At 44.2% G+C, this 15,243-nt stretch overlaps 1 protein-coding gene across 1 annotated transcript; it reads left to right on the top strand.

Moving 5' to 3' along the window:
* Nucleotides 1-1,225: 1,225 nt before the first annotated feature.
* Nucleotides 1,226-13,978, top strand: LOC146628445 (spexin prohormone 2-like). Its single transcript, XM_085357840.1, has 4 exons — nt 1,226-1,300; nt 1,388-1,436; nt 1,929-2,006; nt 13,887-13,978. Exons 1-4 carry the CDS (start codon nt 1,226-1,228, stop codon nt 13,976-13,978), a joined length of 294 nt encoding a protein of 97 aa, XP_085213966.1.
* The last annotated feature ends 1,265 nt before the right edge of the window (nt 13,979-15,243 follow it).

The raw sequence follows: 15,243 nt of genomic DNA, 5'->3' as shown, positions 1-15,243 counted from the left end.
AAATAAAGTTTAGGTAGTTGTGGTGGCATATAAAGCCATATAAAGCCATTCCTTTCAGATGTACATTTACTATAATGTTTTTTTTTGTTTGTAACACTTCAAAGACACCTTGAACCAGTGTCCAGTCGATAGCACGTTCGCCTTCAGTACACCCAACCGAGCCACTGACTTGGACAATCACCGGGTCTGGACATGGTGTCTGCAGAAATGCTGCAGAAATGCTCAAGCACGGCGGACAGCACCTGGTCAACGAAATTGCAAAATTACCTCCTTTCATGTGTCACACACACATGAAAGTCATGAAGTCATGCATGTATAACATTTAAATCTCCAGTTTATTAGAATGTATGAACTGAAAATTAGGGCCATGGACTCAGATAACGAATGACACAATAAATGATAATGAATGACAGAAACTTTTAGGAATAATAATTTCTGATATTAGGAAACATTTCATGAAAATAGCAACAATAAAACAGTAAACATATAAAATATCTGTTACTCACTGGGACAATGTTACACATTCACACACAAACACACCACTTATAGACCTCATATAACAGATCCACGATTGATGTTCCTCACTGCACCTCACAGTCTTGACGTCAGTCTGTTTTTTAGCTCTTAGTAAACAGGAGTCCTGCCAGGCTTCATGTGGGGCTGGATCGAACGTGTTACTCCTGCTTTTCATTGGAGATATAAGCAGACTGGAATATCTTTCTGACCCACACTCACACATGCTGCAACTGGATTGAATGCTATCGCTACAGCAGATATAGTAAGTGGAAATAAGTGTGTGTGTGTGTGTGTGTGTGTGTGTGTGTATGTGTATGACATTTTTTCATGCCTTTAACTACTACATTATTTTATATTTGGATTTCAATTATTTTACTAGTTGCATTGTTTTTGACTAATAGACACAATTATTTTAATCTACTGTGTTACTGATTTGTCACTAATGAATGGATGAATGGATGAATTATATTAAAGTAAAGGCAACAACTTTGTTGACCTATTCTTGGATTTTTGAAAACATTTTATTTACAGATACATGTATATAAAATATGCAACATACATTCAACATGTGCCAATTTCAGCTCTTCGGCATGATAAAGTGATATGAAGCTTAACACACTTTTCTGATTCTTACAATGTTGGCATGTTGATGTACAGGATACAAAATATTGGACAACAAACATTTTTTTTGTTTGCTTTTTATTCCCAGATGACGAAAGTGGCAGTTATCTGGACATGTACTTTAGTCATCTGCCTGTTTGTTGACTACTGTTATGCGCAGAAGGTAAAACTCATAGCCACTCACTTGTTCCACTGATTTTCTGTAACACATATTTTACCAGGAAACATTTGTTGTGTATTTCCCCTTCAGCTGAATATCCACTGGGGCCCTCAGTCCATGATGTACTTGAAGGGCAAACGTGAGTTTAACCACAACACAGACGCTTTTTCTCTCTATATCGGGGATGTCAAACTCATTTTAGTTCTAATTTAAACTTTTTAAAAAACAATCATCCCAACTTTTTAATAATATGTCTCAATTTTCTGCACTCAGTTTACTGTTATTGCATATGCATTACATTTTGTATAATTTTGTAACACAAATCTTCACAATGTATTTTGGAATAATAAAAAGAACATCTTATGATTCAAGCTTGTTGAGATAGGGTTGTTTAAAATAAGTAAATCTGGTTATACATGTCACTTCCTATAATTCTCATTTCGCTTGTGCGCCCCAGAACCATATGTTTATTAAAACATATCAGTAACACACTTGATCTCCCGTAGAAGCTCTTGAGTTCAGCTGTTAGTTGTGTTAGCTTTGACTTTTTTATTTTACAGTACATCTGAGAATCATACATGTAAGAAGATCAGTGTTAGCACAAAGTGTCTTCTCCAATTTTTGTTGTCAGATGGCAGGAGGTTTGTCTCAGAGGACAACAACAGTGTTTTGAAGCAGTGCCTCCTTGGCTGGTATGCAGTGATCCGAGGTACAGTATGGCATGATTTTATCTCATTCTGTTTCTGAAAGACTTATTAACATAGTATCCTTAAGCAAAGTTATTCTAAAGGGATATATAAGGAAGAGATGAGGTAGGTGAAATGGGTACTAAAAAAGAAATGGATTCCTCATACCAACTTGAGAATAACAGAAAAGAAAACCAAAAAGTACAAAAAATAAACAGAGAATAACTTGTTTCCATTCAAAATGGAATAAAATTGCATTCACGTAACCCAACTTTGAAGTGCCTTATCAATGGGCCAAAAAATATCAACAACTCTACCCCCCACCACTCCCCACGCCCAATTTATCTCACGTGCTGGGAAATTCCTGTGTTACAGCAGCCATAAATAGACAGATACATGTATAGATAAGTAAAAAATGAAAAAAAAAATCAGGTCTCAGACAGTCATAGTTTAATATGATACAATAAAGAGATTAAATAGAAAATGAAAGATTTTCTGAAATTGTCAGTGGAGTTGAAATAGATGAAAGTGCTCAGCTGCGTGTGCAGTAATTGGTCGCAGGATGGCCTAAATCCATTAATTATCCACATCCATTCACCACAGCCACAGTCATTTGGAGGACCTCTGCCTCAAGTGATGAAGAAATCCAAACAACATGTTGGTTTCAAATTGCAACAGCAAAGACAAGCTCCCTCTGTGCATTCTAACAGTTTAATATTCAAGCCATAGAAACGTTCCTTCACAGGACGATAAAGTCTAAGTCAGCCCTTACTGAATATGACTGAAGAAGTTTTGTAGATCCTACAGAGAGAGTGTAGAGTGTTACTTACCATGTGGTCATGTTCCATGGGATGTTTACATGGGATGTCAGCCATTATAGAAACAAATAAAATACTGAGATTCCCTCCCATTCTTTGTTGTGGTCAAAAAAACAGAGGAAAAAATGTAGCTGTCGATGAAGTCATTAAAAAAAGCAAAAGGCAAAAAACAAACAAACAAAAAAAAACCCTCAAGAATGGGAGCTTCAAAACTTCACAGCTTCAAGACTTCAACTTCAAAAGTTTGCCACTCAGCACCAGGTAAAAAAAAAGTGAAGAGCTGAATTACAACTTACTTCCGCAGTCATAATCAATTTTTGGATAATTTAGTTAAATTCAGTTCTTTCTATATAGTGCCAAATCACTGCAGTAGTAACCTCAAAGAAGCAGCCTAAAGATGAAATATCATTCCAAAATACACAACATGTATTTCACTCATGTAGTAGCACCACAGTGCAGTGGTTTACACATTTGGCTGAACAGCAAAAGCTCCAAAGAGGAGATCCAAATCCGGAGAGGATTGTGTCTGGAGGGACATTTTTGTCAGTTCATGTAAGTCTGCCATATCAAATATGGAGCTCTACCCGCTGTGGTGACCCACTGTGAACAGCTGAAGTAGTTTTATTTGTTCATAGGCTGCAGCCTGTAAGCATTCACAGTGAGGACAGTTCCCCCATATTCAGTGTTATGATAAAGTGGACATATTATAATAGTTCTACTATATATGTAAGTTATGCTTTAAGTAATCTTTATGCAGAAAACTGAACCAGAGGACAAGTTTCTGAGAGTTAACAGCTTGCGTGATAGGCAGCTCACAGCTTAATAGTAGTCGTAGTAAGCAATTCTCAGCTTCAACTGTGAAAGGAAGCCTTCGAGCTGTAGGTTTGACAGGATGAGATGCAGCAAGAAAGCCATTACTAAGACATCAGAATAAGACAAAGAGGCTTCTCTGGGCCATGAAACACCATCATTGGACTACTGAAGACTGGAAGATATTATGGACTAGAATCCATTTTGGTCTATAAACTGATCGTCGAATGAGGAGTTCTTTTGGTATGGTGATCCATCCAGTGAGTCTGTGAGGGCTTGTGGTCAGTGAGCTTCTCTCTTTTGCTCTTCTGTGCTTCTCTCTTTTTATGTTTCGTTAGTAGAGCTAAATCTGTCGTGGACTTCTGATAGCCTAGTGGAAGAAAATTGAGTGGGTTATAGGATCAATTTAGATAAACGTGTTCATTCCCTGGACCTCTGACTGTAGTTACTGTCAATGGTGCTCATCAAAAGCTGGAATAATCCTACTGATATTACTGACTATTGCTATATGCTACTATTTTTGAGTATTCATGTGCATCTGCGTGTATGGATGTCTGTGTGTTTGTGCATTTGTATGTCAAAAAATATGTGCCCCGGTGTCTGTCACATGTGGAAAAAGCTACTCACAGACATAACATCATGTACTGCTATTTACATGACCAGTGATATTTATTTTGACTCTTTTTCTTCAACTGGTCTTTCTGAGTTAACTGCAGTTATTACTGTTAGCTCCATAAATATTTGGATACAGGCAACTTTTTTATCATTTTGGTTCTGTACATTACCACAATTAATTCTAAATGAAACAACCAAGATGCAGTTGAAGTGCAAACTTTTTGCTTTAATTCAGTGGGCTGAACAAAAAGATTGCATAATAACGTGAGGTACTAAAGGATTTTTAAGACAATCCCTTTATTTCAGGGGCTCAAAAGTAATTGGACAAATTAAATAACTGACAATAAAATGTTAATTTCTAATACTTAGTTGAAAGTCCTTCACTGGCAATGACAGCCTGAAGTCCTGAAATCATGGACATCACCAGATGCTGGGTTTCCTCCTTTTCAACTGCAGCAGCTTTCAGTTGCTCTTTCTTTGTGGGCCTTTCTGTCTGAAGTTTAGTCTTGAACAAGTGAAATGCTCAAATGGGTTAAGATCAGGTGACTGACTTGGCCATTCAAGAATATTCCACTTCTTTGCTTTAATAAACTCCTGGGTTGCTTTGGCTGTAGGTTTTGGTTCATTGTCCATCTGCATTATGAAACCCAATCAATTTGACTGCATTTAGCTGGATTTGAGCAGACAGTATGTCTCTGAACACCTCCGAATTCATTCAGCCACTTCTGTCCTGTGTCACATCATCAATAAACACGAGTGTCCTAGAGCAACTGACAGCCATACACGCTCAAACCATCAGGCTGCCTCTGCCATGTTTTACAGATGATGTAGTTCTCTTTGGATCATGAGCTGTTCCACGCCTTCTCCAAACTTTTTTCTTGCCATCATTCTGGTAGAGGCTGATCTTGGTTTCATGTGTACCAAGAATGTTTTTTCCAGAACTGGCTTTATTAGATGTTTTTTGTTTGTTTGTTTTTTAGCAAAGTCGAATATAGCCTTTCTGTTCTTGAGGCTTATGAGTGGCTTGCACCTTGCAGTGAACTCTCTGTATTTACCTTCATGCAGTCTTCTCTTTATGGTAGACTTGGATATTGATACGCCGACCTCCTGGAGAGTGTTGATCATTTGGTTGGCTGTTGTGAAGAGATTTCTCTTCAAAATTGGAACAAATGAAAATGAATTGAACTGAAATGATGAGATACAGTGGGGCAAAAATGTCATGGTCCTGGGCCATGTTGGCCCAGTGTTCTTAGTTTCCTTGTATGTTTGTATTTTGTTCCTTGCTTAGGCCATGTTTTCTGAGTTGCCCTGTTGTGTTGTTCCCTAAGTGTTTTCCCTTCATGGCTTTTTCCCCCTGTGTGCCCTCGATGTATTTATGAGCCCTCGTCTCCCTTTGTGGTTGTTTCATGTTTCCCCAGCCCGTTATGTCTGTGTTTTCCCCGTGCTCTCTCTCCTCCTGTCTGAACCTCTGTGCACTTCCTGTTTACCTTGTGACTCTCACGCCCGTACATGTCATGTTCAGTTCACCCTGCCCTGTCTCGTTATGATTATCAGTGTCACCTGTGTTCCCCGTGTGTTCCCACTTTCCTCGTTAACCCTCTGTGTATTTCTGTCTGCGTCTCCCTCTGTTCAGTGTGACGTCGTCCCTCATGCTGCGTGGATTTCCCTGTGTCTCTCTCTCCGAGTGTTAGTTTACTTTTCCCAGTTTAGTTTTGTATTTCCTATGTTCTGCCTCTTCAGCAATAAAGCTGCCTTTTTGAGTTCATTCCCTCGTGCCTGTGAGTCCTGCATTTTGGGTCCTACTCCTGCCCGCCACACAGCCGAGCCCTGACAGTACGACGTCACCAGACATGGACCCAGCAGGCTCCTCCCGGGAAAGCGATTTGGCCCGCATCTTCGGCCTGTGGGAGCGAGTTTCCCACGCCTCGGACATTAAAGCCATGTCCATTGGGATAAACGCCATCGAGGCTATTCTCAAAGGGAATCCCCATCTCCACGAGCTCTCAGGATTTTCGGGCCTACTGTCCAATCTGCAGAAAGCCAAGGAGACAGTACAAATTCGCGAGCTCGTCATACCGCAACAGCGACCGCCACAATCGGGAAACGTTTCCACGCTGCTGCCACTGGACTTCTCTCCATCCACCCTCCACTCTGACTGTCACTCACCCGCTGCTTTTCTCGCAGCAATGTGGTCGGAGGATGAGGAGCCGGCCGCGATCTCTCCGTCGTTGCCGGTTTCCTCCATCACCGCACCTCCGGCTTCCCGAAGAAAACGGCATTCACGCCGCCGACGCGCCACCCCACAGCCGGACATTCGGCCTTCTAATTCACCTGCTGTGGTGAGTGAGAACTCTGTGTCTTTTCCAGACATTATGACTGTTCATTCAGGGGCTGTGTTTTGTGTGGCGGAAGTCAATGCGAGCTGCTTATCGCCTGCGCAGCCCTTCACAGTTCAGTTAGCTCCCTCGCAGCCACCCTCAGTTCAGTTAGCTCCCTCGCAGCCACCCTCAGTTCAGTTAGCTCCCTCGCAGCCACCCTCAGTTCAGCTAGCTCCCTCGCAGCCACCCTCAGTTCAGTCTCCTGTGTCCCCGCTAGCTCAGCCATTAACTCCACCACAAGCTCCATTTTCACCTCTACCATCGCTTCAGTCATCAGTTCGGTCTGCCACTCAGTCGCCCTTAGCTCCATCATCCACACTACCACCTGTTTCTCTTCCACCACAACCGTCACTACACCCAGCCACTCAGGCTGCTACTCAGTCAGTCATTCAACCCATAGCCCTGCCGTTACTATACCCTGTAGCTGAGCCACTAGCCGCCCGACCCACAGCCACTTCAGCCACTCCTCCACCCGTTACACCTCCACTACAACCATCACTGCAGTCTCCAGTGTCCCCAGTGCAGTCTCCAGTGTCCCCAGTGCAGTCTCCAGTGTCCCCAGTGCAGCATCCCTTAGCACAGTCATCCACTCAATCACCAGCTCCACTTCCCCCTCAGCTATCACTACCACCTCTAGCTCAGTCTCCTGTGCACTCACCTCTGGTTCATTCTTCTGTGAAGTCATCTACTCCACTGCCTACTCCACTCTCACCACCTCCGTTACAACGGACATCAGTTCAGTCCCCCGTGCAGTTATCTACTTCACCACCATCAGTAGCTCAGCTCCCACTCTCATCCGCCTCTCCAGTAGCTCAGCTCGCACCTGAACCATTGGCCCAGTCCCCGATAGCAATACGGTCTTCTGTTCGGCTTAACATTCAGCCAGGGGTCCCAAACCTCTCTGGCTCTACATCAGCTCCTGCTGGAAGCTCGGATGAGCTCATCCAGGACTCCGCGGCTCCCACGCCGCCATCTACCTCGTCCGCTGGGGGTTCCAGTGAGCCCGGCCAGCACCTCCTCGTCTCCGCTGGAGGGTCCGAGGGGCCCGTTCAGCCTCCTGTCGCCGCTGGAGGGTCCGAGGGGCCCGTTCAGCCTCCTGTCTCCGCTGGAGGGTCCGAGGGGCCCGTTCAGCCTCCTGTCTCCGCTGGAGGGTCCGAGGGGCCCGTTCAGCCTCACGCCGCATCAGCTGGAGGGCCCGAGGAGCCTGTCCAGCCGCCATCTGCGACCGCTTCGTCATCGCCTGGGCCAGCCTCTGCCTGTGCTTCTGCTCCGCCTGGGCCGGCCTCTGCCTGTGCTTCTGCTCCGCCTGGGCCGGCCTCTGCCTGTGCTTCTGCTCCGCCTGGTCCGGCCTCAGCCTCTGCAGCTCCGCCTGGTCCGGCCTCAGCCTCTGCAGCTCCGCCTGGTCCGGCCTCAGGGTCTTCAGCCTGTGCTTCGTCTGCTGCAGCCTCAGAGCCTTCGTCTGCTGCAGCCTCAGAGCCTTCGTCTGCTGCAGCCTCAGAGCCTTCGTCTGCTGCAGCCTCAGAGTCTTTGTCTGCTGCAGCCTCAGAGCCTTCGTCTGCTGCAGCCTCAGAGTCTTCGTCTGCTGCAGCCTCAGAGTCTTTGTCTGCTGCAGCCTCAGCCTGTGCTTTGACTGGTCCCGCCTCGACTGGTCCTGTGCCCACCGGGCCATGGCCAGCACGCCTGACACTGGAGGGCCACCGCTGCCTTCCGCGCGGCCGGCCTCCTGAACTGCTCCGTCGTCTCCTTCGGCGCCGCCGCCGCCTTCCGCGCGGTCGGCCCCCTGAACTGCTCCGTCGTCTCCTCCGCCGCCGCCTTCCGCGCGGTCGGCCTCCTGAACTGCTCCGTTGTCTCCTTCGCCGCCGCCGTTGCCTTGCGCACGGCCGGCCTCCTGAACTGTTTCCACGTCGCCGCTGTTGCCTTGCGCACGGCCGGCCTCCTGACTTGTTTCCACGTCTCCGCCGTTGCCTTCCGCATGGTCGGCCCCCTGAACTGCTCTGTGTTTGGGTTATTTTCTTGGGCTCCGGTGTTTGCTGTGCTCTTCTTTTGTTTTCTGTTCCGAGCCCTCCGTCCTGGGCCCCCGCCGCCCGCCCTGGGTTGTTTTCTGTTTGGTTTTGTTTTTCTGTGTTTGGGCTGTCTGGAGCCAGCCCTTGAGGGGGGGGGGTACTGTCATGGTCCTGGGCCATGTTGGCCCAGTGTTCTTAGTTTCCTTGTATGTTTGTATTTTGTTCCTTGCTTAGGCCATGTTTTCTGAGTTGCCCTGTTGTGTTGTTCCCTAAGTGTTTTCCCTTCATGGCTTTTTCCCCCTGTGTGCCCTCGATGTATTTATGAGCCCTCGTCTCCCTTTGTGGTTGTTTCATGTTTCCCCAGCCCGTTATGTCTGTGTTTTCCCCGTGCTCTCTCTCCTCCTGTCTGAACCTCTGTGCACTTCCTGTTTACCTTGTGACTCTCACGCCCGTACATGTCATGTTCAGTTCACCCTGCCCTGTCTCGTTATGATTATCAGTGTCACCTGTGTTCCCCGTGTGTTCCCACTTTCCTCGTTAACCCTCTGTGTATTTCTGTCTGCGTCTCCCTCTGTTCAGTGTGACGTCGTCCCTCATGCTGCGTGGATTTCCCTGTGTCTCTCTCTCCGAGTGTTAGTTTACTTTTCCCAGTTTAGTTTTGTATTTCCTATGTTCTGCCTCTTCAGCAATAAAGCTGCCTTTTTGAGTTCATTCCCTCGTGCCTGTGAGTCCTGCATTTTGGGTCCTACTCCTGCCCGCCACACAGCCGAGCCCTGACAAAAAAAGTATTTAGTCAGCCACCGATTATGCAAGTTCCCTCACTTAAAATGATGACAGAGGTCAGTAATTTGCACCAGAGGTACACTTCAACTGTGAGAGACAGAATGTGAAAAAAAAATCCATGAATCCACATGGTAGGATTTGTAAAGAATTTATTCGTAAATTAGGGTGGAAAATAAGTATTTGGTCACCTCAAACAAGGAAAATCTCTGGCTCTCACAGACCTGTAACGTCTTCTGTAAGAAGCTTTTCTGTCCCCCACTCGTTACCTGTATGAATGGCACCTGTTTGAACTCATCATCTGTATAAAAGACACCTGTCCACAGCCTCAAACAGTCAGACTCCAAACTCCGCCATGGCCAAGACCAAAGAGCTTTCGAAGGACACCAGGAAAAGTATTGTAGACCTGCACCAGACTGGGAAGAGTGAATCTACAATAGGCAAGCAGCTTGGTGTGAAAAAATCAACTGTGGGAGCAATCATCAGAAAATGGAAGACATACAAGACCACTGATAATCTCCCTCGATCTGGGGCTCCACGCAAGATCTCATCCCGTGGGGTCAAACTGATCATGAGAACGGTGAGCAAAGATCCCAGAACCACACGGGGGGACCTGGTGAATGACCTGCAGAGAGCTGGGACCAAAGTAACAAAGGTCACCATCAGTAACACACTACAACGGCAGGGAATCAAATCCCGCAGTGCCAGACGTGTTCCGCTGCTGAAGCCAGTGCATGTCCAGGCCCGTCTGAAGTTTGCCAGAGAGCACATGGATGATACAGCAGAGGATTGGGAGAATGTCATGTGGTCAGATGAAACCAAAGTAGAACTTTTTGGTATAAACTCAACTCGTCGTGTTTGGAGGAAGAAGAATACTGAGTTGCATCCCAAGAACACCATACCTACTGTGAAGCATGGGGGTGGAAACATCATGCTATGGGGCTGTTTTTCTGCCGAGGGGACAGGACGACTGATCCGTGTTAAGGACAGAATGAATGGGGCCATGTATCGTGAGATTTTGAGCCAAAACCTCCTTCCATCAGTGAGAACTTTGAAGATGAAACGAGGCTGGGTCTTCCAACATGACAATGATCCAAAACACACCGCCCGGGCAACAAAGGAGCGGCTCCGTAAGAAGCATTTGAAAGTCCTGGAGTGGCCTAGCCAGTCTCCAGACCTCAACCCCATAGAAAATCTGTGGCGGGAGTTGAAAGTCCGTGTTGCTCGGTGACAGCCCCAAAACATCACTGCTCTCGAGAAGATCTGCATGGAGGAATGGGCCAAAATACCAGCTACTGTGTGTGCAAACCTGGTAAAGACATATAGTAAACGTTTGACCTCTGTTATTGCCAACAAAGGTTATGTTACAAAGTATTGAGTTGTATTTTTGTTATTGACCAAATACTTATTTTCCACCCTGATTTACGAATAAATTCTTTACAAATCCTACCATGTGGATTCATGGATTTTTTTTTCACATTCTGTCTCTCACAGTTGAAGTGTACCTCTGGTGCAAATTACTGACCTCTGTCATCATTTTAAGTGGGGGAACTTGCATAATCGGTGGCTGACTAAATACTTTTTTGCCCCACTGTATTCTAACCAGCAGCTCTGTGTCAGCTAGCTTTAGTAAGTATATCATGTTTAACACATTTTGCAACAAACACTCCATACTGTCTTATCCGGCAAGATCATATATACCTTTTAAACAGTGGTATGCCGGCGTCATTGGCATCCATCCATTGCTCTTAGACTCTCCATTACATTCTTTTACAGTATTTAGCTCAATGGTTGATCGTCCCAGTTCCTGTGAAATCATATTTTCCTGGGCACTGAAACTGACCAGGAACCTGCTGGAAAACTGGAAAGACAATATTTATTGCTTACACTACTATCAGACTCAAAAGAGGCAAGCTGAGCTACTCTCTATAGTTCTGCTGTATTCGGTTTGCTGTCCATAACTCGGCAAGCACGTTATTGTCAGTACACTGTAAAGCATTCTCCTGACAAATTATCCTTCTCAGTTTGCAGCATTTAATGGCCTCAAGTTCCAGTTAAATAAACTGTAGTTGGCATTACTGTGTGTAGGTTTCCCCTGGCTAATATATGCTCCCTCCCTCCTTGAACCCAAACCAAACTGCTCCTAACAATACTCAGAATGTTAATGGTTTGACTCCCTGCTCCTCCACTCTGGTAAGAGTCCTTGAGCAAAAGAATCCCAAATTACTCTCTAAACATCCGTCATTGTGTGTGATAAGTAAAACAGGTTGCACACACAAGTAAATTTTGTGCTTGCAACCATTAATGGTAGAAATCATTCCACACATGTAGGCCAGGTGAATCATCTTTCCTTACAGTGTTCAGTGTCCTGAAATCTATATACAATCTTCTGCTGCTGACCTTTTGTCTCACAAGGCCCATGGGTATAAATCAAGGATTACGATTCTCTCTAATGGCTTTCACCAGCATACCTGCAGGGCATTTCAATCCATCATCCATCATTATGATGTATGAAAATTATGCAGTTTCTATATTACTTAAAATCAGGTGTGTTGGTTATTTTGCTCTCCTCTTCTTACAGCTTCTGGTTCTCACATGTAGTAACATCTAAATGAGAAATTCCGTCTCGAGTTATGGAAGTCGTGTACATCAGGCTCATGCACACAGCACTACAGAGAGGTGATCGGGATGTGGTTTAAAAAATGCGTAGAGACTCTGACATTCATTACCCGATTATTGTTGTGGCCACTTCCACGTTGCTAGTCTCTGGCAATTCTTTAACCATGGTCTGATGCGTTCCTCCTCCTGAGGCCCACAGCTCCAGATTGGTATCTTAATTTCAGAGAACTTGAATTGCATATTGACTGGCAAGATATACATAGTTCACTGATCCACCTACCTATACCTGTGCTGAGGCTAGAGGCAAAGAGATGACGGCCATGACAGCCAGAACACAGGCTTCCAAAGCATCAGCATCAATATGGATTGGCTGTGGCTCAGGTCATTTGATCTGGATGCCAAATATCCTTGTCAAGAAACTAAGCCCAAGTTGCTCTCCGATGCATCCATGGAAGTGTGAATGCTAGATAGAAAGTACTTGTGTAGAAAAAGGATAGAAAAAAAGTGCTTAGATGAACGGGTATGACTGAGGCAAGTTGTATAAAGCACTCTCAGTGCCCAGGTAGAATTTAAAAGTGATGTGTAAGAACCAGTCCATTTACCAGTATCAGTGTCCATTTTATTTATAAAACATATTTCATTACAATGGGCTTATAATTTACTGTAAAAAAAAGAAAAAGAACAGTGTGTAGGTCCCTGTGACAGACAGGTGACCTGTCCAAGGTGTACCTCCCTTACACCCCCATGGCAGCTGGGATAGACTTCAGTCCCCCACAACCCTGAAATGTATTAGTGATAGAAATGTGATGGATGGTGGAAGGTCTACAATGTCTTATAGCAAAAACAACAAAACAAAATGTCATAAAGAGTCAACCTTGAAGTTAAAGCACAAACATACAAACTCTCACACCTGTGCATGCACACACACAGACACACCTGCACACACTGGGTCACTGTAGCAGGTCTTCTGCTAATCAGCAGGTTGTTGGTTTGGTCCAGTCTGCAGGCCAAACATCTTTGGACAAAATACAAACCCCACGTTGTTCTCCGATCTTGGAGTATGAATGTATGTGAATGTTAGACAGAAAGAGCACAGAAAAAACACTTGTATGAATGGGTGTGAATAAGGCAAGTTGTATAAAAGTGCTCTGAGTGCTCAGGTAGAGTAGAAAAGCACTATATAAGAATCAGTCCATTTATACACACAGACAGTAGCCTAAATGTAAACCCGTGAAAATAAAGGTTTTTAAGTTTGGGTTGTTTTTTCTTCAGTCTAGACGCAGCTCTTTCCTGTTTGAAGAGAGCAGCACAACCTGAAAAGGGCATCCATAGAGGCAGTGACACCATTTGTCCTCCAGAGGCTGTGTGCAAAGTTCAAACTCTTTATGAAATATCACACCCACGGTTGCTGGTGCAGGGAATCTGAAGGCCAGGCTACCATGAGACAAAAACCTACAGGGCCTTTCTAAACTTATCCAGAGTAACCTGAAAACAAATAGTTTCATTATGGCAACTCCCATGATCGTGGCTTTTTATTTCTGGACTGAGAAACTAAGAACATTGAAACAGAAGTCTTAATGTGAACGGTAATAATTTACTGTACTCAGAAGCAGTAATAAGTTCATTTATTCCAATGAATTTCTATCATTATGCAACACATTTTACACACTTCAGAAACTGTTACTGTAGAGGTATAAAAAAGCTGATTTAAACGACTTACACTTCAAGTTGGTTTATAATCAAATGTACTGTAAAAAGTTTCATTGTTGCTATATTCTTGAAAAAGAGTGTACTGATGTGCATAAATATAATAAAGTCTGGTTGACATGGCAGTTTAAACACCTCCCTTTTTGTGTGTGCTTGCATGTATGTGTACGTAGGCATCCAGAAACTGCAGTCGCTGGACTTCAAAAGACCCAGTCACATTCTGAGCTCAGAGAAAGTCCTCATACACTACCTCCAGAAGAGATGAGACACACCAGCTCGGACTGTGTACACGCAATCCAAACTGACAGTTCATCGAGAAAAAGGCCTAAAAACCATTTCACTTCAGTGGATACACAGTGACGTGGTACTACAACAAGAATCTAGCATGCCAGCTCTGGTAAAGCCAGTGAATTATTAGATAATTATGTGTATATTTGAATTGTTCATGCATGATAGCTTTCTATAGATGCATAGATATAGATAAATACAGAAAATGCTTGAAATAAAGCTGTTTGTGTAAATATCATGGCTGCAGTTTATCATTTTGCCCAGAAGAGGCCAGCAACATATTGTAGGAAAACTAAAGGCCGTCATCTAAGGATCATCAATGAATATCTATTATGTATTTCCAGAAATTATTTAGTGTTCGAAGAAAACATTCCTATAAAAAAGGAAGCAATGAAACATTATGGAAATACCTCAGTAGACATCAGAATCAGAATCAGAATACTTTATTAATCCCTAGGGAAATTATGTGGGTTACGGTTGCTCCAGTACAGTAACACTAATAGAAACAAAAACAAAAACAGACTAGACTATTAGCAATGCAATATGTTAAGATATAAGGAATACCACAATATATACAATATATACAAATCACCAAATAATGAATATCCAGGGTTGGCAGATGTAGTTATGAATAAATATAACCACATCTGCCATAGACAGCAACATTAATAAGTAAGAAAGAGCGTGTGCAAAAAGATGTAACTATAGCAGTGTTTACGGAGTATTAGATTGTGTTGTACAGGGAGATGGCCACAGGCAGGAATGATTTCCTTTGTCGTTCAGTGGTGCTTTTTGGTAATCTCAGTCTCTCACTGAACGTGCTCCTGTGGCTAGTCAGCATGTTATGCAGTGGGTGGGACGTATTGTCCAACTTTGTGTTATCTTGGACAACATTTGCCTCTCTGACACCACCCTAAGAGAGTCCAGCTCCATCCCCAAAACGTTACTGGCCTTGCGGATCAGTTTATTGAGTCTGTTGGCATCAGCAACCCTTAACCTGCTTCCCCAGCATGCAACAGCATAGAGGACAGCACTGACCACAACAGACTCATGGAAAATCCTGAGCATTGTCCGACAGATGTTGAAGGACCTCAGCCACCTCAGAAAATAGAGTGGACTCTGGCCCTTCCTGTAAAGTGCAGTAGTGTTTTTAACCCAGTCCAGTTTATTGTCTATGTGTACTCCAAGGTATTTATAGTCCTCCACAATGTCCACGTTGTGGAGGATTATAAATACTAAATA

Source organism: Diplotaxodon limnothrissa, linkage group LG7 (genome assembly GCF_057381915.1).
Source record: "Diplotaxodon limnothrissa isolate DT_005_m linkage group LG7, D_limnothrissa_male_GT1.1, whole genome shotgun sequence".
Classification (NCBI taxonomy): Eukaryota; Metazoa; Chordata; class Actinopteri; order Cichliformes; family Cichlidae; genus Diplotaxodon; species Diplotaxodon limnothrissa.
This window is presented reverse-complemented; position numbering and strand designations above follow the sequence as displayed.